The 26,765-nt window shown below is 41.4% G+C and overlaps 1 protein-coding gene across 1 annotated transcript in view; it reads right to left on the bottom strand.

The window, feature by feature from the left end:
* LOC128644145 (uncharacterized) overlaps positions 1 to 26,765 on the bottom strand; it is a gene marked incomplete at its 3' end in the record, with an annotated part of 268,123 nt that overhangs the window by 180,947 nt on the left and 60,411 nt on the right. The window contains exon 3 of the mRNA XM_053696855.1: positions 21,720 to 22,049. Coding sequence (XP_053552830.1) covers positions 21,720 to 22,049 — 330 coding nt within the window. The remainder of the gene's footprint in view (positions 1 to 21,719; positions 22,050 to 26,765) is intronic.

Below are 26,765 nucleotides of genomic sequence, written 5' to 3'. Positions count from 1 at the left end.
CCTTTTAGAGAACTCGCTGATAATCCCTTATCCAAACCTTCTTGGAGAAAGGAAAGGATCCTAGGAATTTTAATCTTACTCCATGGGAATCCCTTGGATTCACACCAACAGATATATCTTTTCCATATTTTATGGTAATCTTTCTAGTCACAGGTTTTCTGGCTTGTACCAGAGTATCTATCACAGAATCCGAAAACCCACGCTTAGACAAAATCAAGCGTTCAATTTCCAAGCAGTCAGCTGGAGAGAAACTAGATTTGGATGTTCGAATGGACCTTGTACTAGAAGATCCCGTCTCAAAGGTAGCTTCCATGGTGGAGCCGATGACATATTCACCAGGTCTGCATACCAAGTCCTGCGTGGCCACGCAGGAGCTATCAAAATCACCGAGGCCTTCTCCTGTTTGATCCTGGCTACCAGCCTGGGAATGAGAGGGAACGGTGGAAATGCATAAGCTAGGTTGAAAGTCCAAGGCGCCACTAATGCATCCACTAGAGTCGCCTTGGGATCCCTGGATCTGGACCCGTAGCAAGGAACCTTGAAGTTCTGACGAGACGCCATCAGATCCATGTCTGCAATGCCCCATTGCCTGACGACTCAGATAATCCGCCTCCCAGTTTTCCACTCCTGGGATGTGGATCGCAGACAGGTGGCAGGAGTGATCCTCCGCCCATTTGATGATCTTGGTCACCTCTCTCATCACCAGGGAACTCCTTGTTCCCCCCTGATGGTTGAAGTAAGCAACAGTCGTCATGTTGTCTGATTGGAATCTTATGAATCTGGCCTTTGCTAGTTGAGGCCAAGCCCGGAGAGCATTGAATATCGCTCTGAGTTCCAGAATGTTTATTGGTAGAAGAGACTCTTCCCGAGACCATAGACCCTGAGCTTTCAGGGAATCCCAGACCGCGCCCCAGCCTAATAGACTGGCGTTGGTCGTGACAATGACCCACTCTGGTCTGCGGAAGCTCATTCCCTGGGACAGGTGATCCTGGGTCAGCCACCAACGGAGTGAGTCTCTGGTCTTCTGATCTACTTGAATCACTGGAGACAAGTCTGTATAGTCCCCATTCCACTGTTTGAGCATGCACAGTTGTAATGGTCTTAGATGAATTCGCGCAAAAGGAACTATGTCCATTGCTGCAACCAAAAAACCCTACTACTTCCATGCACTGAGCTATGGAAGGCCGTAGAACAGAGTGAAGAACTTGAAAAGCGTTTAGAAGCTTTGACTCTCTGACATCTGTCAGGAAAATCTTCATTTCTAAAGAATCTATTATTGTTCCCAAGAAAGGGACTCTTGTTGACGGAGACGGGGAACTTTTTTCTATGTTCACCTACCACCCGTGAGATCTGAGAAAGGCTAGAACAATGTCTGTGTGAGCCTTTGTCTTTGAAAGAGACGACGCTTGAATTAGGATGTCGTCCAAGTAAGGTGCCACTGCAATGCCCCTGGGTCTTAGAACCGCTAGAAGGGACCCGAGCACCTTTGTGAAAATCCTTGGAGCAGTGGCTAGTCCGAATGGGAGAGCCACATCCAGAAAGGCGAACCTTAGGAACTGATGATGATCTTTGTGGATAGGAATATGCAGATACGCATCCTTTAGATCCACGGTAGTCATAAATTGACCCTCCTGGATTGTAGGTAAAATCGTTCGAATAGTTTCCATTTTGAACGATGGCACTCTGAGAAATTTGTTTAGAATTTTTAAATCCAGAATTGGTCTGAAAGTTCCCTCTTTTTTTGGGAACTACAAACAGATGTGAGTAAAACCCCTGACCTTGTTCCACAGTTGGAACTAGGTGTATCACTCCCATCTTTGTGTGTGCAAGTGTGTTAAAGTGTGCGCAAGAGGCACCAGGCTACTCCAACCCTAAAGTCCCTCAAATTAGGGAAAAAAAGATAAGTGAAAGAACGAAAATGAGGAGAAGCGCTAAAAAAGCTAAAGGTGCTAAACAGTTTAAAAATAATTGCTATACAGACAAAATAGAAATAAATAGGATCAGTTTACTTGTTATATTTAAAACAAACAATCACATTGATATATGTCCTAAAAAAGGAAAAAAACATAGATCATTTAAGAATCGGACGTCTCCGATGTATAAAAACACACAATAAAAACTGTTGTTGCCAATATACACCTTATCTCAATATTATGAGGGAGAAGTCAGCATCAAATCTAAAGTCCTCAGATTATTCAAAGGAGAACCAGAGCCGGGTTAGTGTAGACCCGTTTTACCTTTAGGTGTACCGTCCGTGTATCAAGAGGCACCTCCGTGAGGCGTGTACGTGTCCCGTGACGTCACAAATCGGGAGGCGTCGTCTCTGTATGGGCAATCCTATTGGTCAGGATAGCTTGAAGGTGAACTATAGCGGCCGCTATAATAAAGATGGTGAACTCCGCTCTTAGTGCAGGATCGCACGCAGGGTCACAAAATAACCAGATTTCCTCTGTAGATATAGTAGTAAAAGGACCATTAGTGTGTGACTTAAAGCCGGCTTCAATTTGAGCGCCTGGCCCTTCACAGTGTAGTCCTCGTTTTGTCCGTGGGTAGCTTAAAAAGATTTTGCTTCTAGGTCAAAAGTTGTGTCATACCATTTCGTTCTTTCACTCCCATCTTTAACAGGTCTTCTACACAATGTAAGAATGCCTGTCTCTTTACTTGGTTTGAAGATAAGTGAGACATGTGGAACCTTCCCCTTGGGGGTAGTTCCTTGAATTCTAGAAGATAACCCTGAGAGACTATTTCTAGTGCCCAGGGATCCTGAACATCTCTTGCCCAAGCCTGAGCAAAGAGAGAGAGTCTGCCCCCTACTAGATACGGTTCCGGATCGGGGGCTACCTCTTCATGCTGTCTTGGTAGCAGCAGCAGGCTTCTTGGCCTGTTTACCCTTGTTCCAGTCTTGCATTGATTTCCAAGCTGGTTTAGTCTGGGAAGCGTTACCCTCTTGTCTAGAGGCTGCCGAGTTGGAAGCCGGTCCGTTCCTGAAATTGCGAAAGGAACGAAAATTGGACTTATTCTTAGCCACAAATGTAAACCCTGAATTTTTTGCCGCTAACCTTGCTAACTGCAAAGCGGCGTCTAAAATAAAGGAATTAGCTAACTTAAGTGCGTAAATTCTATCCATGACTTCCTCATACGGAGTCTCCCTACTGAGCGACTTTTCCAGTTCCTCGAACCAGAACCATGCCGCTGTAGTGACAGGAATAATGCACAAAATAGGTTGAAGGAGGTAACCTTGCTGTACAAAAATCTTTTTAAGCAAACCCTCCAATTTTTTATCCATAGGATCTTTGAAAGCACAATTGTCCTCAATAGGAATGGTCGTGCGCTTGGCTAGAGTAGAAAACTCCCCCTCGACCTTAGGGACTGTTTGCCATGTGTCCTTCCTGGGGTCGACCATAGGGAACAATTTCTTAAATATAGGAGGAGGGACAAAAGGTATGCCTGGCTTCTCCCACTCCTTATTCACTATGTCCGCCACCCGTTTAGGTATCGGAAAAGCATCAGGGTGCACCGGGACCTCAAGGAACTGTCCATCTTGCACAATTTTTCTGGGTTGACCAGATTGTCACAATCATCCAGAGTAGATAGCACCTCCTTAAGTAATGCGCAGAGATGCTCTAATTTAAATTTAAATGTCACAACATCAGGTTCTGCCTGCTGAGAAATTCTTCCTGTATCAGAAATTTCCTCATCTGACAAACCCTCCCTCACTGCCACTTCAGATTGGTGTGAGGGTATGACAGAAAAATTATCATCAGCGCCCTCCTGCTCTACAGTGTTTAAAACAGAGCAATCGCGCTTTCTCTGAAATGCTGGCATTTTGGATAAAATATTAGCTATGGAGTTATCCATTACTGCCGTCAATTACTGTATAGTAACAAGCATTGGCGCGCTAGAAGTACTAGGGGTCGCCTGCGCGGGCATAACTGGTATAGACACAGAAGGAGATGATGTAGAACTATGTCTACTTCCTTCATCTGAGGAATCATCCTGGGCAACTTTACAATTTGTGACAGTACTGTCCTTACTTTGTTTGGACGCTATGGCACAATTATCACACTATATTTGAAGGGGGAACCACATTGGCTACCATACATACAGAACATGATCTATCTGAAGGTACAGACATGTTAAACAGGCTTAAACTGGTTAATAAAGCACAAAAACCGTTTTAAAACAAAACCGTTACTGTCTCTTTAAATGTTAAACAGGGCACACTTTATTACTGAATATGTGAAAAACTAGGAAGGAATTATCCAATCTTTACCAAATTTTCACCACAGTGTCTTAATACATTCAAAGTATTGCACCCCAATTTTCAAGCTGTTAACCCTTAAAATGTGGAAACCGGAGCCGTTTTTAATTTTAACCCCCTTACAGTCCCAGCCACAGCCTTTGCTGCAACTTCACCAATCCCAGGGGGGTATATGATACCAAATGAAGCCTTCTAGGAACGTTTTTAGTGGATTCCAGACCCTCACACATGCAGCTGCATGTACTGAACTCAAAATGAACTGCACAGTAATGGCGCGAAAATGAGGCTCTGCCTACTACAGAGAAAGGCCCTTCCTGACTAGGAAGGTGTCTTAACAAGTGCCTGGTGCTAAAAACGTTCCCCAATGTTATAAAAGTGTGAAATACAACTTCAAACTGCATATAATACTTAAATAAAACAATCGATTTAGCCCCTAAAAGTGTCTACCAGTTTATAGCCCATAATAAGCCCTTTATTCTGTTTGAGACTAAGAAAATGGCTTACCGATCCCCATGAGGGGAAAATGACAGCCTTCCAGCATTACACAGTGTTAGAAATATGGCTAGTCATACCTTAAGCAGAAAGTCTGCTAACTGTTTCCCCCAACTGAAGTTATTTCATCTCAACAGTCCTATGTGGAAACAGCAAACGATTTTAGTAACTGCTGCTAAAATCATATTCCTCTCACAAACAGAACTCTTCATCTCTTTCTGTTTCAGAGTAAATAGTACATACCAGCACTATTTTAAAATAACAAACTCTTGATAGAAGAATAAAAAACTACAACTAAACACCACAAACTCCTCACCATCCCCGAGGAGATGCTACTTGTTCAGAGCGGCAAGGAGAATGACTGGGGGGGGCGGAGCCTGGGAGGGACTATATGGACAGCTCTTGCTGTGTGCTCTCCTTGCCTTTCCCTGTGGGGGAGGAGAATATCCCACAAGTAATGGATGACACCGTGGACCGGACACACCAATGTTGGAGAAATATAAGCTTTTGCAACTAAGATGAACTTTTAAATTAATGATGAGGATTTAAAAAAGAAAACATAGAATATGACTAGAAGACAGAATAGCTAAGAGCTAAGGGAACTAGAGAACTTACATAATATAGTGATCAAACTGGCGTATAAGGGTGGGGGAATAGTGATCTTAGAGAAAGACCACTATAACAAGATATGTATGGACTTATTAAATGACCCAATCACATATAAGGAATGTATAAGGAATCCAACAAGATTTTGTAAATTAGAATTAAGAATGATATTGACTGAAGCTAAGAATAATGGAATTATAACAGAGCAAGAGTTTAATTATCTATTGCCCATTTATCCGAGAATTCCATTATTCTATATACTACCTAAAATACATAAATCAATAACAGATCCCCCGGGCCGTCCAATAGTATCAGGAATAGGATCACTCACTGCTAACCTATCCCAATATGTGGATATATATATCTCCAAAAGTACGTCATCACATTGGATAGTTATTTAAAGGACTCAACAGATTTAATAAGAATACTAGAACATTTAGAGTTTAATGAAGGAATGCAGTTAATAACTTGTGATGTCACATCACTCTATTAAAATATTAGACATAGAGATGGCTTAGAAGCAGTTGAATATTATCTAAACCTAGACAATTCTCTAATTCATGAACAGATACATTTCATTATGGAAAGCATCAAATTTATATTGACACATAATTATTTTAATTATGGAAATAAATTTTACAATCAAATATGCGGTACAGCCATGGGGACCAGGTTCGCCCCAAGTTACGCTAATTTGTTTATGGGTCATTGGGAAAGCGAATTTCTTTCTAACACGCAGCTTGGAGCAAAACCTGTTCTGCTTTAAAAGACGATATTTTTATCATATGGAGGGGTGATGACAACTCATTTTTGGACTTCTATAATAAAATGGGAGAAAATGATAAAAACCTAAAATTCACTTTTGACTCTAGCAAAGAAAAAATAGTCTTCTTAGATCTCGAATTTTTTGTAGAAAATAATGTATTAAATACAAGAACACATTTCAAACCCGAGGATTGTAACAACTACATCCATGTAGAAAGTTGCCATTATACTAAATGGAAGAAGAACATACCTAAGGGGCAAATGTTACGCATAAAAAAGAACTGCACACAAGATAAGGACTACTTAGAACAGTCTGAGGTCATTAAAACTAAATTTATAGAAAGAGGCTATAAAGAAACAGATATAGAAGAAATAAGACAAAATGTGAAAGTAAGAAATAGAAATGAAATCATACATAAAGAAAAAAGCCACCAAATGGATAAGAAAGAGGAAGAGACATTAGTACCATTCATAACTCAATACAATAGTAATCATGAAATAATGAGGAGAATACTGAATAAACACTAAGGTTTGTTACAAAGGGATAAGAAACTAAAAGGAATTATAGGTGAGAAGCCACGTATAATTTATAAAAAAGCAAACAATTTGAAGAACAAATTAGCACCAACTGAATTAAAAAGAAGAAACAATTTAGACAAAGACATTTTTGGAAATGAAAAAAAAGGATTCTTCCCTTGTTTAGCATGTAAAGCATGCAGACATTCTGAAAAAAAAAACAACTAAGTTTAGTTCCAATAGTACAGGTAAGGAATACAGCAATTAAAGACCTCATTGGATACACTGACAAGAATATAGTGTACTTAAAGGGACATTAAACACCTGCTAAAAAACATAAATCTAACTCCTTCTGATCAAACAAACGTAAGCATTGATTTCTATGAAATCTTGACAGCTTACCCCAAATTGTTAAAAAAAAGTGTATACAATTACAATGTTGTACCTGTGCCTGATGTTTCTATGCATGCTGCCATATTGTAACTTACATGAGCACAGCAGTCACGTGACACGCAAAGCACATTGCTCTATTATGTATGCACTATGCTGCTTAGAGGAATCTCGCTCACTGTGATACACGCAGAGTGTGTGCTGCAGCGTTTGTAGAGACATTTTTATTTGTGAATGAATAGTATTTTTAACATCATAATATAATATTATTGTAAAAACCAAATTACATTTTATAATGTTCCCTAAACAAATCTGATGAAGTCAGTGAACGGCTCCAGGCACCATACTTGAAAATATCAAGCTACTGGGAGAGAGGGGGAGGGAAGAGAAGAACAGTCCTGGGAACAATGGATAAAGCTTTGCATAGTAAAATACAAGCTCCATGGTGTGATGGTTATATCTAATGGTTCCTGACCCTGCAGTACATAATACTGCACCGGAAGTTCCTTTCTCTTTCAGCCCTAATGTTAAAACCCTCCTGGGACTTGAAGCGCGTTACCAGATGCTCACTGGCTGTGACAGGCTGCAGTTGTGGAGTTTGCACACACTCCCTGGCAGTGACGAGCTGGGCTGTCTATGTCAAGCCAACAGTAGGAGTCGCGCTTCAAGTCCCCGGAGGGTTTTAACATTAGGGCTGAAAGAGAAAGGAACTCCCGGTGCAGTATTATGAACTGCAGGGTCAGGAACCATTAGATATAACCATCACACCACGGAGCTCGTATTTTACTACGCAAAGCTTTACCCATTATTCCCAGGACTGTTCTCTCCCCTCTCTCCCAGTAGCTTGCTATTTTCAAGTATGGTGCCTGGAGCCATGCACTGACTTCATCAGATTTGTTTAGGGAACATTATAAAAACATAATTTATGCTTACCTCATAAATTTATTTCTCTTGTGGTGTATCCAGTCCACGGATCATCCATTACTTGTGGGATATTCTCCTTCCCAACAGGAAGTTGCAAGAGGATCACCCACAGCAGAGCTGCTATATAGCTCCTCCCCTAACTGCCATATCCAGTCATTCGACCGAAACTAGCCGAGAAAGGAGAAACCATAGGGTGCAGTGGTGACTGTAGTCTAAAATTTAGACCTGCCTTAAAAGGACAGGGCGGGCCGTGAACTGGATACACCACAAGAGAAATAAATTTATCAGGTAAGCATAAATTATGTTTTCTCTTGTTAGGTGTATCCAGTCCACGGATCATCCATTACTTGTGGGATACCAATACCAAAGCTAAAGTACACGGATGAAGGGAGGGACAAGGCAGGTACTTAAACGGAAGGGACCACTGCCTGTAGAACCTTTCTCCCAAAAATAGCCTCCGAAGAAGCAAAAGTATCAAATTTGTAAAATTTTGAAAAAGGTATGAAGCGAAGACCAAGTCGCCGCTTTGCAAATCTGTTCAACAGAAGCCTCATTTTTAAAGGCCCAGGTGGAAGCCACAGCTCTAGTAGAATGAGCTGTAATCCTTTCAGGGGGCTGCTGTCCAGCAGTCTCATAGGCTAAGCGTATTACGCTCCGAAGCCAAAAAGAAAGAGAGGTTGCCGAAGCCTTTTGACCTCTCCTCTGTCCAGAGTAAGCAACAAACAGGGAAAATGTTTGACGAAAATCTTTAGTCGCTTGTAAGTAAAACTTTAAAGCACGGACTACGTCCAAATTATGTAAAAGACGTTCCTTGTTTGAAGAAGTATTAGGACACAATGATGGAACAACAATCTCTTGATTGATATTCTTGTTGGAAACTACCTTAGGTAAAAACCCAGGTTTTGTACGCAGAACTACTTTATCTGTATGGAAAATCAGATAAGGAGAATCACATTGTAAAGCTGATAACTCAGAGACTCTACGAGCCGAGGAAATAGCCATCAAAAACAGAACTTTCCAAGATAAAATTTTGATATCAATGGAATGAAGGGGTTCAAACGGAACTCCTTGAAGAACCTTAAGAACCAAGTTTAAGCTCCATGGAGGAGCAACAGGTTTAAACACAGGCTTAATTCTAACCAAAGCCTGACAAAATGCCTGGACGTCTGGAACCTCTGCCAGACGCTTGTGCAAAAGGATAGACAGAGCAGAAATCTGTACCTTTAAAGAACTAGCTGATAATCCTTTATCCAAACCCTCTTGGAGAAAGGACAATATCCTAGGAATCCTAACCTTACTCCATGAGTAATTCTTGGATTCACACCAATGAAGATATTTGCGCCATATCTTATGGTAGATTTTCCTGGTTACAGGCTTTCGTGCCTGTATTAAGGTATCAATGACTGACTCGGAGAAGCCACACCTTGATAAAATCAAGCGTTCAATCTCCAGGTAGTCAGTCTCAGAGAAATTAGATTTGGATGATTGAAAGGACCTTGTAGTAGAAGGTCTTGTCTCAGAGGCAGAGGCCAAGGTGGAAAGGATGACATGTCCACCAGGTCTGCATACCAGGTCCTGCGTGGCCACGCAGGCGCGATCAAGATCACCGATGCTCTCTCCAGTTTGATTTTGGCAATCAGTCGAGGGAGCAGAGGAAACGGTGGAAACACATAAGCCAGGTTGAAGAACCACGGTTATCTATCAGCGTCGCTTCTGGGTCCCTGGACCTGGATCCGTAACAAGGAAGCTTGGCGTTCTGGCGAGACGCCATGAGATCCAATTCTGGTGTGCCCCAACGATGAACCAATTGAGCAAACACCTCCTGATGGAGTTCCCACTCCCCCGGATGAAAAGTCTGACGACTTAGAAAATCCGCCTCCCAGTTCTCTACACCTGGGATATGGATCGCTGATAGATGGCAAGAGTGAGTCTCTGCCCAGCGAATTATCTTGGAGACTTCTAACATCGCTAGGGAGCTCCTGGTCCCCCCTTGATGGTTGATGTAAGCCACAGTCGTGATGTTGTCCGACTGAAATCTGATGAACCTCAGGGTTGCTAACTGAGGCCAAGCTAGAAGAGCATTGAATATTGCCTCCAGAATATTTATTGGGAGGAGTTTCTCCTCCTGAGTCCACGATCCCTGAGTCTTCAGGGAATTCCAGACTGCACCCCAACCTAGAAGGCTGGCATCTGTTACAATTGTTCAATCTGGCCTGCGAAAAGGTCATACCTTTGGACAGATGGACCCGAGATAGCCACCAGAGAAGAGAATCTCTGGTCTCTTGATCCAGATTAAGCAGAGGGGACAAATCTGTGTAATCCCCATTCCACTGACTGAGCATGCATAATTGCAGCGGTCTGAGATGTAGGTGCGCAAATGGCACTATGTCCATCGCCGCTACCATTAAGCCGATCACTTCCATGCACTGAGCCACCGAAGGGCGCGGAATGTAGTGAAGAACACGGCAGGAATTTAGAAGCTTTGATAACCTGGACTCCGTCAGGTAAATTTTCATTTCTACAGAATCTATCAGAGTTCCTAGGAAGGAATCCTTGTGAGGGGTGATAGAGAACTCTTTCCCTCGTTCACTTTCCAGCCATGCGACCTCAGAAATGCCAACACTATGTCCGTATGAGATTTGGCAATTTGGAAGTTTGACGCCTGTATCAGGATGTCGTCTAGATAAGGGGCCACACTGCTATGCCCCGTGGTCTTAGGACCGCCAGAAGAGACCCCAGAACCTTTGTAAAAATTCTTGGGGCTGTAGCTAACCCGAAGGGAAGAGCCACAAACTGGTAATGCCTGTCTAGAAAGGCAAACCTTAGGAACCGATGATGATCTTTGTGAATCGGTATATGAAGGTAAGCATCCTTCAAATCCACTGTGGTCATGTACTGACCCTCCTGGATCATAGGTAGGATTGTCCGAAAAGTTTCCATTTTGAACGATGAAACTCTGAGGAATTTGTTTAAGATCTTTAGATCCAAAATTGGTCTGAAGGTTCCCTCTTTTTTGGGAACCACAAACAGATTTGAATAAAATCCCTGTCCTTGTTCCATCTGTGGAACTGGATGGATCACTCCCATTATTAGGAGGTCTTGCACACAGCGTAAGAATGCCTCTTTCTTTATCTGGTTTACAGATAATCTTGAAAGGTGAAATCTCCCTTGTGGGGAGGAAGCTTTGAAGTCCAGAAGATATCCCTGAGATATGATCTCCAACGCCCAGGGATCCTGAACATCTCTTGTCCACACCTGGGCGAAGAGAGAAAGTCTGCCGTTCCTTCATGCTGTCTTAGAGGCAGCAGCAGGCTTTCTGGCCTGCTTGCCTTTGCTCCAGGCCTGGTTAGATTTCCAGGCCGGCTTGGATTGCGCAAAAGTTCCCTCTTGTTTTGTAGCAGAGGAAGTTGATGCTGCACCTGCCTTGAAGTTTCGAAAGGCACGAAAATTAGACTGTTTGGCCCTTGATTTGGCCCTGTCCTGAGGAAGGGTATGACCCTTACCTCCAGTAATGTCAGCAATAATTTCTTTCAAACCAGGCCCGAATAGGGTCTGCCCCTTGAAGGGAATGTTAAGTAATTTAGACTTTGAAGTCACGTCAGCTGACCAAGATTTAAGCCATAGCGCCCTACGCACCTGGATGGCAAATCCAGAATTCTTAGCCGTTAGTTTAGTCAAATGAACAATGGCATCAGAAACAAAAGAATTAGCTAGCTTAAGTGTTCTAAGCTTGTCAAGTATTTCAGTCAATGGAGTAGCTGTCTGAAAGGCCTCTTCCAGAGACTCAAACCAGAACGCCGCAGCAGCAGTGACAGGAGCAATGCATGCAAGAGGCTGCAGGATAAAACCTTGTTGAATAAACATTTTCTTAAGGTAACCTTCTAATTTTTTATCCATTGGATCTGAAAAAGCACAACTGTCCTCGGCAGGGATAGTGGTACACTTTGCTAAAGTAGAAACTGCTCCCTCCACCTTAAGGACCGTCTGCCATAAGTCCCGTGTGGTGGCGTTTATTGGAAAAAAAAATCTAAAAATAGGAGGGGGGGGAAATGGCACACCGGATCTGTCCCACTCCTTAGTAATAATTTCTGTAAACCTTTTAGGTATTGGAAAAACGTCAGTACACACCGGCACCGCATAGTATTTATCCAGTCTACACAATTTCTCTGGCACTGCAATTGTGTCACAGTCATTCAGAGCAGCTAAAACCTCTCCAAGCAACACCCGGAGGTTCTCAAGCTTAAATTTAAAAGTAGACATATCTGAATCAGGTTTCCCCGAGTCAGAGACGTCACCCACAGACTGAAGCTCTTCCTCAGCTTCTGCATATTGTGACGCAGTATCAGACATGGGCCTTAAAACATCTGCGCGCTCTGTATTACGTCTAACCCCAGAGCTATTGCGCTTTCCTCTGAATTCAGGCAGTCTGGCTAATACCGCTGACAGGGTATTATCCATGATTGCCGCCATGTCCTGCAAAGTAATCGCTATGGGCGTCTTTGATGTACTTGGCGCCATTTTAGCGTGAGTCCCTTGAGCGGGAGTCAAAGGGTCCGACACGTTGGGAGAGTTAGTCGGCATAACTTCCCCCTCGTCAGAATCCTCTGGTGATAATTCTTTTAAAGATAACAGCTGATCTTTATTGTTTAAAGTGAAATCAATACATTTAGTACACATTCTCCTATGGGGTTCCACCATGGCTTTTAAACATAATGAACAAGGAGTTTCCTCTATGTCAGACATGTTTATACAGAAGAGCAATGAGACTATCAAGCTTGGAAAACACTTTAAATCAAGTTAACAAGCAATATAAAAAACGTTACTGTGCCTTTAAGAGAAACAAATTTTGCCAAAATTTGAAATAACAGTGAAAAAAGGCAGTTAAACTAACAACATTTTTACAGTGTATGTAACAAGTTAGCAGAGCATTGCACCCATTTGCAAATGGATGATTAACCCCTTAATACAAAAAACAGATTAACAAAACGAAAAATATGTTTTTTAAACAGTCATAACAACTGCCACAGCTCCTACTTTTGAAGCCTTTTGAGCCCTTCAGAGATGTCCTATAGCATGCAGGGGACTGCTGAGAGAAGCTGAATGTCACAGTTTGTAATTTTAACTGCACCAACTGTAACTTTTATACTATAACAGTGGAAAGCCTCAGGAAACTGTTTCTAGGCAAAAATAAAGCCAGCCATGTGGAAAAAACTAGGTCCCAATAAGTTTTATCACCAAAGCATATATAAAAACGATTAAACATGCCAGCAAACGTTTTATATTGCACATTAATCAGAGTATATACCTCTGATAGCAAGCCTGATACTAGTCGCTATTAAATCACTGTATTTAGGCTTTAACTTACATTAATCCTGTATCAGCAGCATTTTCTAGCAAATTCCATCCCTAGAAAAACTTAACTGCACATACCTTATTGCAGGATACCCTGCACGCCATTCTCCCTCTGAAGTTACCTCACTCCTCAGACATATGTGAGAATAGCAGTGGATCTTAGTTACTTCTGCTAAGATCATAGAAAAATGCAGGCAGATTCTTCTTCTAAATGCTGCCTGAGATAAAATAGTACACTCCGGTACCATTTAAAAACAATAAACTTTTGATTGAAGAAAAAACTAACTATATTTTACCACTTTCCTCTTACTACCTCCAGCTATGTTGAGAGCTTGCAAGAGAATAACTGGGTATGGCAGTTAGGGGAGGAGCTATATAGCAGCTCTGCTGTGGGTGATCCTCTTGCAACTTCCTGTTGGGAAGGAGAATATCCCACAAGTAATGGATGATTCGTGGACTGGATACACCTAACAAGAGAAATGTAATTTGGTTTTTAAAATAACATTATATTATGATGTTAAAAATACTATTCATTCACAAATAAAAATGTCTCTACAAACGCTGCAGCACACACTCTGCGTGTATCACAGTGAGCGAGATTCCTCTAAGCAGCATTGTGCATACATAATAGAGCAATCCGCTGTTCGTGTACCTGTGTGCAACGCACGTTACAATATGGCTGCATACATAAGAATATCAAGCACAGGTACAGCATTGTAATTGAAAACACTTTTTTTTAAACAATTTGGGTCAGCTTCCAAGATGGCATAGACATCTGTGATTACTTGAGTTTCATTAATCAGAAGGAGTTAGATTTAAGGAATTTAGCTTTCAGGTGTTAAGTGTCCCTTTAATAACATGCTTATGTGGAAAGCAATATGTAGGAAAGTCCACCAGACCTGTGAGAGAGAGAGCAAGAGAGCATATTCTTTCAATAGAAAACAGAATTTATGCTTACCTGATAAATTACTTTCTCCAACGGTGTGTCCGGTCCACGGCGTCATCCTTACTTGTGGGAATATCTCTTCCCCAACAGGAAATGGCAAAGAGTCCCAGCAAAGCTGGCCATATAGTCCCTCCTAGGCTCCGCCCACCCCAGTCATTCGACCGACGGACAGGAGGAAATATATATAGGAGAAACCATATGGTACCGTGGTGACTGTAGTTAGAGAAAATAATTCATCAGACCTGATTAAAAAACCAGGGCGGGCCGTGGACCGGACACACCGTTGGAGAAAGTAATTTATCAGGTAAGCATAAATTCTGTTTTCTCCAACATTGGTGTGTCCGGTCCACGGCGTCATCCTTACTTGTGGGAACCAATACCAAAGCTTTAGGACACGGATGAAGGGAGGGAGCAAATCAGGTTACCTAAACGGAAGGCACCACAGCTTGCAAAACTTTTCTCCCAAAAATAGCCTCCGAAGAAGCAAAAGTATCAAATTTGTAAAATTTGGCAAAAGTGTGCAGTGAAGACCAAGTCGCTGCCTTACATATCTGGTCAACAGAAGCCTCGTTCTTGAAGGCCCATGTGGAAGCCACAGCCCTAGTGGAGTGAGCTGTGATTCTTTCAGGAGGCTGCCGTCCGGCAGTCTCATAAGCCAATCGGATGATGCTTTTAAGCCAAAAGGAAAGAGAGGTAGAAGTCGCTTTTTGACCTCTCCTTTTACCAGAATAAACAACAAACAAGGAAGAAGTTTGTCTGAAATCTTTGTAGCCTCTAAATAGAATTTTAGAGCACGGACTACGTCCAAATTGTGTAACAAACGTTCCTTCTTTGAAACTGGATTCGGACATAAAGAAGGTACAACTATCTCCTGGTTAATATTTTTGTTAGAAACAACCTTAGGAAGAAAACCAGGCTTAGTACGCAAAACCACCTTATCTGCATGGAACACCAGATAGGGCGGAGAACACTGCAGAGCAGATAACTCTGAAACTCTTCTAGCAGAAGAAATTGCAACCAAAAACAAAACTTTCCAAGATAGTAACTTAATATCTATGGAATGTAAAGGTTCAAACGGAACCCCTTGAAGAACTGAAAGAACTAGATTTAGACTCCAGGGAGGAGTCAAAGGTCTGTAAACAGGCTTGATCCTAACCAGAGCCTGAACAAATGCTTGAACATCTGGCACAGCTGCCAGTCTTTTGTGTAGTAAGACAGATAAAGCAGAGATCTGTCCCTTTAGAGAACTTGCAGATAATCCTTTCTCCAAACCTTCTTGTAGAAAGGAGAGAATCTTAGGAATTTTTATCTTATTCCATGGGAATCCTTTGGATTCACACCAACAGATATATCTTTTCCATATTTTATGGTAAATTTTTCTAGTTACCGGTTTTCTGGCCTGAACCAGAGTATCTATCACAGAATCTGAAAACCCACGCTTCGATAGAATCAAGCGTTCAATCTCCAAGCCGTCAGCTGGAGGGAGACCAGATTTGGATGTTCGAATGGACCCTGAACAAGAAGGTCCTGTCTCAAAGGTAGCTTCCATGGTGGAACCGATGACATATTCACCAGGTCTGCATACCAAGTCCTGCGTTGCCACGCAGGAGCTATCAAGATCACCGAGGCCCTCCCCTGATTGATCCTGGCTACCAGCCTGGGAATGAGAGGAAACGGTGGAAATACATAAGCTAGGTTGAAGGTCCAAGGTGCTACTAGTGCATCTACTAGAGTCGCCTTGGGATCCCTGGATCTGGACCCGTAGCAAGGAACCTTGAAGTTCTGACGAGACGCCATCAGATCCATGTCTGGAATGCCCCATAATTGGGTTATTTGGGCAAAGATCTCCGGGTGGAGTTCCCACTCCCCCGGATGGAATGTCTGACGACTCCGAAAATCCGCCTCCCAGTTTTCCAAACCTGGGATGTGGATCGCAGACAGGTGGCAGGAGTAATCCTCCGCCCATTGAATTATTTTGGTCACTTCTTTCATCGCCAGGGAACTCCTTGTTCCCCCCTGATGATTGATATACGCAACGGTCGTCATGTTGTCTGATTGGAACCTTATGAATCTGGCCTTTGCTAGTTGAGGCCAAGCCCTGAGAGCATTGAATATCGCTCTCAGTTCCAGAATGTTTATCGGGAGAAGAGACTCTTCCCGAGACCATAGACCCTGAGCTTTCAGGGATTCCCAGACCGCGCCCCAGCCCACTAGACTGGCGTCGATCGTGACAATGACCCACTCTCGTCTGCGGAAGCTCATTCCCTGGGACAGATGGTCCAGGGTCAGCCACCAACGGAGTGAATCTCTGGTCTTCTGATCTACTTGAATCATTGGAGACAAGTCTGTATAATCCCCATTCCACTGTTTGAGCATGCACAGTTGTAATGGTCTTAGATGAATTCATGCAAAAGGAACTATGTCCATTGCTGCAACCATCAACCCTACTACTTCCATGCACTGCGCTATGGAAGGACGAGGAACAGAATGAAGAGCTTGACAAGAGCTTAGAAGTTTTGATTTTCTGACCTCTGTCAGAAAAATCCTCATTTCTAAGGAATCTATTATTGTTCCCAAGAAGGGAACTCTTGTCGACGGAGACAGAGAACTTTTTTCTATGTTCACCTTCCATCCGTGTGATCTGAGAAAGGCCAGAACGATGTCTGTATGAGCCTTTGCTTTTGACAGGGACGACGCTTGTATTAGAATGTCGTCCAAGTAAGGTACTACTGCAATGCCCCTCGGTCTTAGAACCGCTAGAAGGGACCCTAGCACCTTTGTGAAAATCCTTGGAGCAGTGGCTAACCCGAATGGGAGGGCCACAAACTGGTAATGCTTGTCCAGAAAAGCGAACCTTAGGAACTGATGTGAAAAAGTATGAAGGAATTGTTCAAAATTTCACCACAGTGTCTTAAAGCATTAATAGTATTGCACACCAAATTTCAGAGCTTTAACCCTTAAAATAACGGAACCGGAGCCATTTATAAATTTAACCCCTATACAGTCCCAGCTATAGTCTTTGCTGAGACCCAACCAAGCCCAGAGGGGAATACGATACCAATTGACGACTTCTAGAAGCTTTTCCAGCAATTTTTTGATCCTCACACATGCATCTGCATGCCCTGCTCTCAAAAAACAACTGCGCAGTAATGGCGCGAAAATGAGGCTCAGTCTACAACTAGGAAGGCCCCCTGACTGGAAAAGGTGTCTAACACAGTGCCTGCCGTTTAATAAACGTTCCCCAAGTTTATAAATGCAAATTGTCAGCATAAATATGAATAAAATGCCCAAATAAAGCAATCGATTTAGCCCATAAAAATGTCTACCAGTTTTTTAGCCCATATTAAGCCCTTTATTCTGTTTGTTTGACTAAGAAAATGGCTTACCGGTCCCCATGAGGAGAAATGACAGCCTTCCAGCATTACACAGTCTTGTTAGAAATATGGCTAGTCATACCTTAAGCAGAAAAGTCTGCTAACTGCTTCCCCCAACTGAAGTTACTTCCTCTCAACAGTCCTATGTGGAAACAGCAATCGATTTTAGTTACTGTCTGCTAAAATCATCTTCCTCTCACAAACAGAAATCTTCATCTTTTTCTGTTTCAGAGTAAATAGTACATACCAGCACTATTTTAAAATAACAAACACTTGATAGAAGAATAAAAACTACATTTAAACACCAAAAAACTCTTAACCATCTCCGTGGAGATGTTGCCTGTGCAACGGCAAAGAGAATGACTGGGGTGGGCGGAGCCTAGGAGGGACTATATGGCCAGCTTTGCTGGGACTCTTTGCCATTTCCTGTTGGGGAAGAGATATTCCCACAAGTAAGGATGACGCCGTGGACCGGACACAGCAATGTTGGAGAAAAGGCAACTGAAGAAGACATGAATAAGGACCTCCCAGTCCCACAACATTTTTAAATTGTAACAATTGCAATCTAAATTTTTTAACTATACTGCGATAGCAAAATTAAAACCAAACTGGAGGGGTGGCAATACAGAAAAGGAATTACAGAAATTAGAATTAAAATGGATTTACGAACTAGAAACCCTACAACCAAAAGGATTGAATATAGATTTTAGTTTATCTCCATTTTTAAGCTAGGGTCGAATTAATATGAATATTAAAATCAATTGTTGTACATATTTTCATAGATACATGAAAAAGTCCTAAGAGGAGCATACATATGTATGCACATTGTACAGACGTATAATAATAGTATTAATATTAGTACTTGTGTAATTTATCTACTTGTGAGATTTATACTTATTTGTTTTTTACATCTTTCAATATTTTTAACAAATTCCACAAATTCCCTTCAATTGGTAATATATCTTTAATAAAACAATAATATTTTTTATTAACAATAGATGACAAACTATTAAAAAAGCATACACCTTTACTACATAATGATGTCAGGAATTTAATATAATGTCGAGAATAAGATATAAGCACAGACATATTAATTATCTTGTTCTTCAAATTTAGAGTAAATACAGCAACACTAAATGTATGAGAAGGAATTTTTGATACAAAGAATATAATCAATTTTAAGATAAAGAATATTTCAACACGTTGGATAACAAAACATGTGAATAACCTAATGTATAACGTTATATATAAAAAAATAATTTGTGTTGTTTAAAATACTTCAAACAGACCAAGTTACAAGATGAATCAAATTAGAGACCCTTAACGATTTGATTAAGTATCTGGTAAAGGGTATAAAAAGGCTAGCCAGCTACCTAATAATCAGAAAGCTTGAGAAAGGCTGTACAGATCAGCTGAAACGCGTAGCAAAGGATTACAGTGAGTCAACTGAAACGGATTAACCCGCACCTGTAACAGGAAACTCCTGTGACCAGTACACACACCCAGGAATTTAAGGAACCTAAGCTGTCACACCAGTCCTATTGGATAGACGAATTGGTTGAGTACAAGAAGGTCCTAACGTAAGGAGTGGAAATACAGAGGAAGAGGAAGGTACCATTCACACTATCAGCAATTACCAGTAATTTGCAGACATCAAAACTTTTATATATAGGAACGATTGTAAAAAAAATTGTGGCCACCAACTATAGAATTCTATCAGCCAATCGGAATTAAGGTAGGAAAAATCATATTGGCTGATTGGATCAGCCAATAGGATTGAACTTCAATCCTATTGGCTGATTGGATCAGCCAATAGGATTTTTCCTACCTTAATTCCGATTGGCTGATAGACTCTATCAGCGAATCGGAATTCAAGGGACGCCATCTTGGATGATGTCATTTAAAGGAACCTTCATTCTTCAGTTGGACTTCGTTTGAAGAGGATGCTCTTTGTAATTTAGTATAGGGTAGGGATTTTTAATATTTTGGAGGGCTTTTTTATTTTGTTAGGGGGATTAGAGTAGGTGTAATTAGCTTTAAATTCTTGTAATTATTTTATTAATTTTCTGTAATTTAGTGGGGGGGTTTCGTACTTTAGATAATTTTTTTTCAATTGTATTTAATTGTAGTTAGTTTAGGTAATTAATTTAATTAAAGTGTAGTGTTAGGTGTAATTGTAACTTAGGTTAGGATTTATTTTATAGGTAAATTTGTCTTTATTTTAACTAGGTAGCTATTAAATAGTTATTATTAACCTAGTTAAAATAAATACAAACTTGCCTGTAAAATAAAAATAAACCCTAAGATAGCTACAATGTAACTATTAGTTATATTGTAGCTATCTTAGGGTTTATTTTATAGGTAAGTATTTAGTTTTAAATAGGAATAATTTAGTTCATGATAGCTATTTTATTTAGATTTATTTAAATTATATTTAAGTTAGGGGGATGTTAGGGTTAGGGTTAGACTTAGGGGTTAATACATTTAATATATTGGCGGCGACTTTGAGGGCGGCAGATTAGGGGTTAATAAGTATAGGTAGGTTACGGCGACATTGAGGGTGGCAGATTAGGGGTTCATAAGTATAATGTAGGTGGCGGCGGTGTCCGGAGCGGCAGATTAGGTGTTAATAATATAATGCAGGTGTCTGCGATGTCGGGGGCGGCAGATTAGGGGTGTTTAGACTCGGGGTTCATGTTAGGGTGTTAGGTGTAGATATAAAAAGTATTTCCCCATAGGAATCAATGGGGCTGCGTCAGGAGCTTTACGCTGCTTTTTTGCAGGTGTTAGGTTTTTTTTTCAGCCGGCTCTCCCCCATTGATGCCTATGGGGAAATCGTGCACGAGCACGTTGTACCAGCTTAACGCTAACGTAAGCAGCGCTGGTATTGAGGTGAGATGTGGAGCTAAATTTTGCTCTACGCTCACTTTTTTGCGGCTAACGCCGGGTTTCTAAAGACCCATAATACCAGCGTTACTGTAGGTGAGCCGTAAGGAAAAACTGCTCATTAGCACCGCACAGCCTTACCGACAAAACTCATAATCTAGGCGTGTGTTTTTAGAAATAACACATGTTAAGGTGCACTCAAAAGCACCCATTTTTTAAACACAAATTGCTAATCCGTCAATCACATGGCAGTAACTCAATGCATTTAGGCATCTAGACGTGGTGAAGACGACTTGCTGAAGTTCAAACCGAGCATCAGAATGGGGAAGAAAGGGGATTTAAGGGACTTTGAATGTGGCATGGTTGTTGGTACCAGTCGGGCTGGTCTGAGTATTTAAAAAACTGCTGATCTACTGGGATTTTCACGCACAACCATCTCTAGGGTTTACAGCAAACTTTCCGAAAATATCCTGTGAGTTGCAGTTGTGTGGACGAAAATGACTTGTTGATGTCAGAGGTCAGAGGACAATGGGCAGACTGGTTCGAGATGATAGAAAGGCAACAGCAATTCAAACAACCACTTGTTACAACCAAGGTATGCAGAATACCACCTCTAAATGCACAACATGTCGAACCTTGATGCAGATGCGCTACAGTAGCAGAAGACCACAACGGGTGCTACTCCTGTCAGCTAAGAACAGGAAACTACAATTCACACAGGCTCACCAAAATTGGACAATAGAAGATTGGAAAAACATTGCCTGGTCTGATGAGTCTCAATTTCAGCTGTGAAATTCAGATGGTAGGGTCAGAATTTGGTGTAAACAACATGAAAGCATGGAGCCATCCTGCCTTGTATCAATGGTTCAGGCTGCTGGTGGTGGTGTAATGGTGTCATAAGTCTGTACCTTGAAGGAAGGGAGGGTTTATACTAAGTCTTTAATGTATATATTCCCTCCCCTTCCTGACCTCTTTGCTTGGTATTTGTTTTCCTATGGGCTAGTAGTACTAAGAAGCCCAATTGAGACAAAAATCTTATTACGACTCCAAACGCAGTAATCCCCCTCAATATTCTCTGGGAGATAAAGTCTGGCTCTCCACAAAGAATTTAAAACTCCATACTCCTTGTAAGAAATTCAATAAGCTCTATGTGGGTCCTAAGATCATTAATTAAAATACTGTTACATTAGAACTCCCTTCAACATACCACATTCATCCCACCATTCATGTGGCTCTGTTGAAGCCATATCGTCTTGTTCCTACTGAGGAACTGGTGCCAGGTACCACACTGCCTGATATTGTGGATGAAGTTGAATACGAAGTTGAACAAATACTCGATTCCATACGTCATAAGGGTGAACTCCAGTATCTCATAAGATGGTCTGGATTTAATGAGGAGGAAGATTCTTGGGAGCCTTCTTCCAACCTCTCTGCTCCTAAGTTGGTTTCTCACTTTCATAGACGTCACCTTGACAGACATCATCCTTGAACCACAGAGTGGTTCCTTTTGAGGTGGTGTTCTGTCATGAGCCTGTACCTTTAAGGAAGGGAGGGTTTATACTAAGTCTTTAATGTATATATTCCCTCCCCTTCTTGACCTCTTTGCTTGGTATTTGTTTTCCTATGGGCTAGTAGTACTAAGCCTCCTATTTTCCTCAGAAGATCTGTCTCCGTTAATTGATCTGAAGTGCAAAGGAATAAAGTATTGTATTTTCTAAACTCTCATCAGTAGCAGTTGCTATTTGATGAGCTTTTGTTTGTTTTCTTTAACCACGTTCATTTCTAGTGAACTGTTTGCTGCTATTCCTGTAGCAGTGAAGCTTACTGATTCCAATCAGCTGATCAACTCCACCTGCAAACTGAGACTGCCTTTAGAATCTCCCCTGCTCTGCAACCACACTGATCGCATCTACACTGTCCAACGTTTACTCTGCTTAATCATAACCGGTAAAAACATTTTGGACTATTCATGTACTTGTTAACTTTTTGCATGCTTATTTTGATCCATATGTTATTAACACGTACCTGTAACAAAAGTCCACATAATTGCTATGATTAGATGCAGCATAGCATAGACTGTCATGTCTGCCCTATTGTTATACTGATCTGATTCCTGCACATAGAAACGCTGTGAGATTTTGTTCAGACCAGTTTTCTCTGAGTTACTGTTGTCTTTATGCTCCATTCTCTGTTATAGTCATAAGTATATAGTATTTCACTTCTACAGGGAGTGCAGAATTATTAGGCAAGTTGTATTTTTGAGGATTAATTTTATTATTGAACAACAACCATGTTCTCAATGAACCCAAAAAACTCATTAATATCAAAGCTGAATAGTTTTGGAAGTAGTTTTTAGTTTGTTTTTAGTTATAGCTATTTTAGGGGGATATCTGTGTGTGCAGGTGACTATTACTGTGCATAATTATTAGGCAACTTAACAAAAAACAAATATATACCCATTTCAATTACTTATTTTTACCAGTGAAACCAATATAACATCTCAACATTCACAAATATACATTTCTGACATTCAAAAACAAAACAAAAACAAATCAGTGACCAATATAGCCACCTTTCTTTGCAAGGACACTCAAAAGCCTGCCATCCATGGATTCTGTCAGTGTTTTGATCTGTTCACCATCAACATTGCTTGCAGCAGCAACCACAGCCTCCCAGACACTGTTCAGAGAGGTGTACTGTTTTCCCTCCTTGTAAATCTCACATTTGATGATGGACCACAGGTTCTCAATGGGGTTCAGATCAGGTGAACAAGGAGGCCATGTCATTAGATTTTCTTCTTTTATACCCTTTCTTGCCAGCCACGCTGTGGAGTACTTGGACGCGTGTGATGGAGCATTGTCCTGCATGAAAATCATGTTTTTCTTGAAGGATGCATACTTCTTCCTGTACCACTGCTTGAAGAAGGTGTCTTCCAGAAACTGGCAGTAGGACTGGGAGTTGAGCTTGACTCCATCCTCAACCCGAAAAGGCCCCACAAGCTCATCTTTGATGATACCAGCCCAAACCAGTACTCCACCTCCACCTTGCTGGCGTCTGAGTCGGACTGGAGCTCTCTGCCCTTTATCAATCCAGCCACGGGCCCATCCATCTGGCCCATCAAGACTCACTCTCATTTCATCAGTCCATAAAACCTTAGAAAAATCAGTCTTGAGATATTTCTTGGCCCAGTCTTGATGTTTCAGCTTGTGTGTCTTGTTCAGTGGTGGTCGTCTTTCAGCCTTTCTTACCTTGGCCATGTCTCTGAGTATTGCACACCTTGTGCTTTTGGGCGCTCCAGTGATGTTGAAGCTCTGAAATATGGCCAAACTGGTGGCAAGTGGCATCTTGGCAGCTGCACGCTTGACTTTTCTCAGTTCATGGGCAGTTATTTTGCGCCTTGGTTTTTCCACACGCTTCTTGCGACCCTGTTGACTATTTTGAATGAAACGCTTGATTGTTCGATGATCACGCTTCAGAAGCTTTGCAATTTTAAGAGTGCTGCATCCCTCTGCAAGATATTTCACTATTTTTGACTTTTCTGAGCCTGTCAAGTCCTTCTTTTGACACATTTTGCCAAAGGAAAGGAAGTTGCCTAATAATTATGCACACCTGATATAGGGTGTTGATGTCATTAGACCACACCCCTTCTCATTACAGAGATGCACATCACCTAATATGCTTAATTGGTAGTAGGCTTTCGAGCCTATACAGCTTGGAGTAAGACAACATGCATAAAGAGGATGATGTGGTCAAAATACTCATTTGCCTAATAATTCTGCACTCCCTGTACAGCTACACACCAAATTATTTATTCATTATGAAAGTTACATTATACATATTTATTCACCAAGAATAATTTGAAATAACTTTTAGATCTGCAGCTGAGATTCATATTAACTCTTTCCTAAGATATCAGAAATATCCTAGTCCATTGTTACAAATGGTGTGGGGGATATTTTCTTAGTACCAATTGAGCATTGTTTAAACGCCACGGCTACCTGATTATTGTTGCTGACCATGTTTCTTCCTTTATGACTACAGTGTACCCATCTTCTGGTGGCTACTTCCAGCAGGATAATGCACCATGTCACAAAGCTCAAATAATCTCAAACTGGTTTCTTGAACATGACAATGAGTTCACTGTACTCCAATGGTGTCCACAGTAACCAGATTTCAATCCAATAGAACACCTTTGGGATGTGGTGGAACAGGAGATTCGCATCATGGATGTGCAGCCGACAAATCTGCAGCAACTGCGTGATGCCATCATGTCAATATGGACCAAAATCTCTAAGGAATGTTTCCAACACCTTGTTGAATCTATGCCACGAAGAATGAAGGCAGTTCTGAAGGCAAAAGGGGGTCCAACCGGGTACTAGCAAGGTGTACCTAATAAAGTGGCCGGTGAGTGTAAATATATACATTTACATGCACACACATATATATTTATATATATCCCTGGTTTTCAAACCTGTCCTAAGGCCTCCCTAACAGGTCACATTTTGTGGATTTCTGAACTACAGCACAGGTGAAACAATCAGCTGCTTAGAAAAAAACATAATTTATGCTTACCTGATAAATTTATTTCTCTTGTAGTGTATCCAGTCCACGGATCATCCATTACTTATGGAATATATTCTCCTTCCCAACAGGAAGCTGCAAGAGTCCACCCACAGCAAAGCTGCTATATAGCTCCTCCCCTAACTGCCATATTCAGTCATTCGACCGAAAACATGCAGAGAAAGGAAAAACCATAGGGTGCAGTGGTGACTGTAGTTCAAATGAAAAAATTACCTGCCTTAAAGTGACAGGGCGGGCCGTGGACTGGATACACTACAAGAGAAATAAATTTATCAGGTAAGCATAAATTATGTTTTCTCTTGTTAAGTGTATCCAGTCCACGGATCATCCATTACTTATGGAATACCAATACCAAAGCTAAAGTACACGGATGATGGGAGGGACAAGGCAGGTACTTAAACGGAAGTTACCACTGCCTGTAAAAAACCCTTTCTCCCAAAAATAGCCTCCGAAGAAGCAAGGTATCAAATTTGTTAAATTTGAAAAGTATGAAGCGCAGACCAAGACTCCGTCTTGTAAATCTGTTCAACAGAAGCCACATTTAAAAAAGGCCCAAGTGAAAACCACAGCTCTAGTAGAATGAGCTGTAATCCCTTCAGGAGGCTGCTGTCCAGCAGTCTCATAAGCTAAATGAATTATGCTTTTTAACCAAAAAGACAGAGAGGCTGCTGAAGTCTTTTGACCTCTCCTCTGTCCAGAATAGACAACAAACAAGGTGAACGTTTGATGAAAACTGTAGTAGCTTGTAAGTAAAACTTTAAAGCACAAACCACGTCCAATATTGTGTAATAGACGTTCCTTCTTTGAGGAAGGATTAGGATACAAGCATGGAACAACTATCTCGAGTGATGTACTTGTTAGATACCACCTTAGGAAAAAAAACAGGTTGGTACGCAGGACTACCTTATCCGTACGAAGGACCAGATAAGGAGAATCACATTGTAACACAGATAACTTGGAGACTCTACGAGTCGAGGAATTAGCTACCCAAAAGGAACTTTCCAAGATAAAGATTGATATCTATGGAACAAAAAAGGTTCAAACGGAACTTCTTGAAGAACCTTAAGAATCAGGTTTAAGCTCCATGGCGGAGCAACAGTTTTAAACACAGGCTTGGATCTAACCAAAGCCTGACCAAATGCCTGAACGTCTAGAATACCTGCCAGACGCTTGTGCAAAAAAATAGACAGAGTAAAAATCTGTCCCCTTTTAAGGAATTAGCTGACAACCCTTTTCTCAAAAACATCTTGGAGAAAAGATAATATCCTGGGAATCCAGACTTTACTCCATGAGTAACCCTTGGATTCATAACAATCAGATATTTACACCATATCTATGTTCAATTTTCCTAGAGACAGGCTTTCATGTCTGTATTAAGGTATCAATGACTGACTCGGAGAAGCCATGCTTTGATAACATCAAGCGTTCAGTCTCCAGGCAGTCCATCTCAGATTGATTCTATTTAGATGGTTGAAAGGACCCTGAGGTAGAGGGACCTGTCTCAGAAGCAGAGACCGTGATGGAAAGGATGACATGTCCACCAGATCTGCATACCAGGTCCTGCGTGGCTACGCAGGCGCTGTCAAAAACACCAAAGCCCTCTCCTGCTTGGTCTTGACCTCCGGAGGAAATCCCACTCCCCCGGAAGAAAAGTCTGACAACTTAGAAAATC

The sequence above is a fragment of the Bombina bombina genome, unplaced genomic scaffold, assembly GCF_027579735.1.
Source record: "Bombina bombina isolate aBomBom1 unplaced genomic scaffold, aBomBom1.pri scaffold_557, whole genome shotgun sequence".
NCBI lineage: Eukaryota > Metazoa > Chordata > Amphibia > Anura > Bombinatoridae > Bombina > Bombina bombina.
Note: the sequence above shows the minus strand (reverse complement) of the source record. Positions and strands in the feature narration are given on the sequence as shown.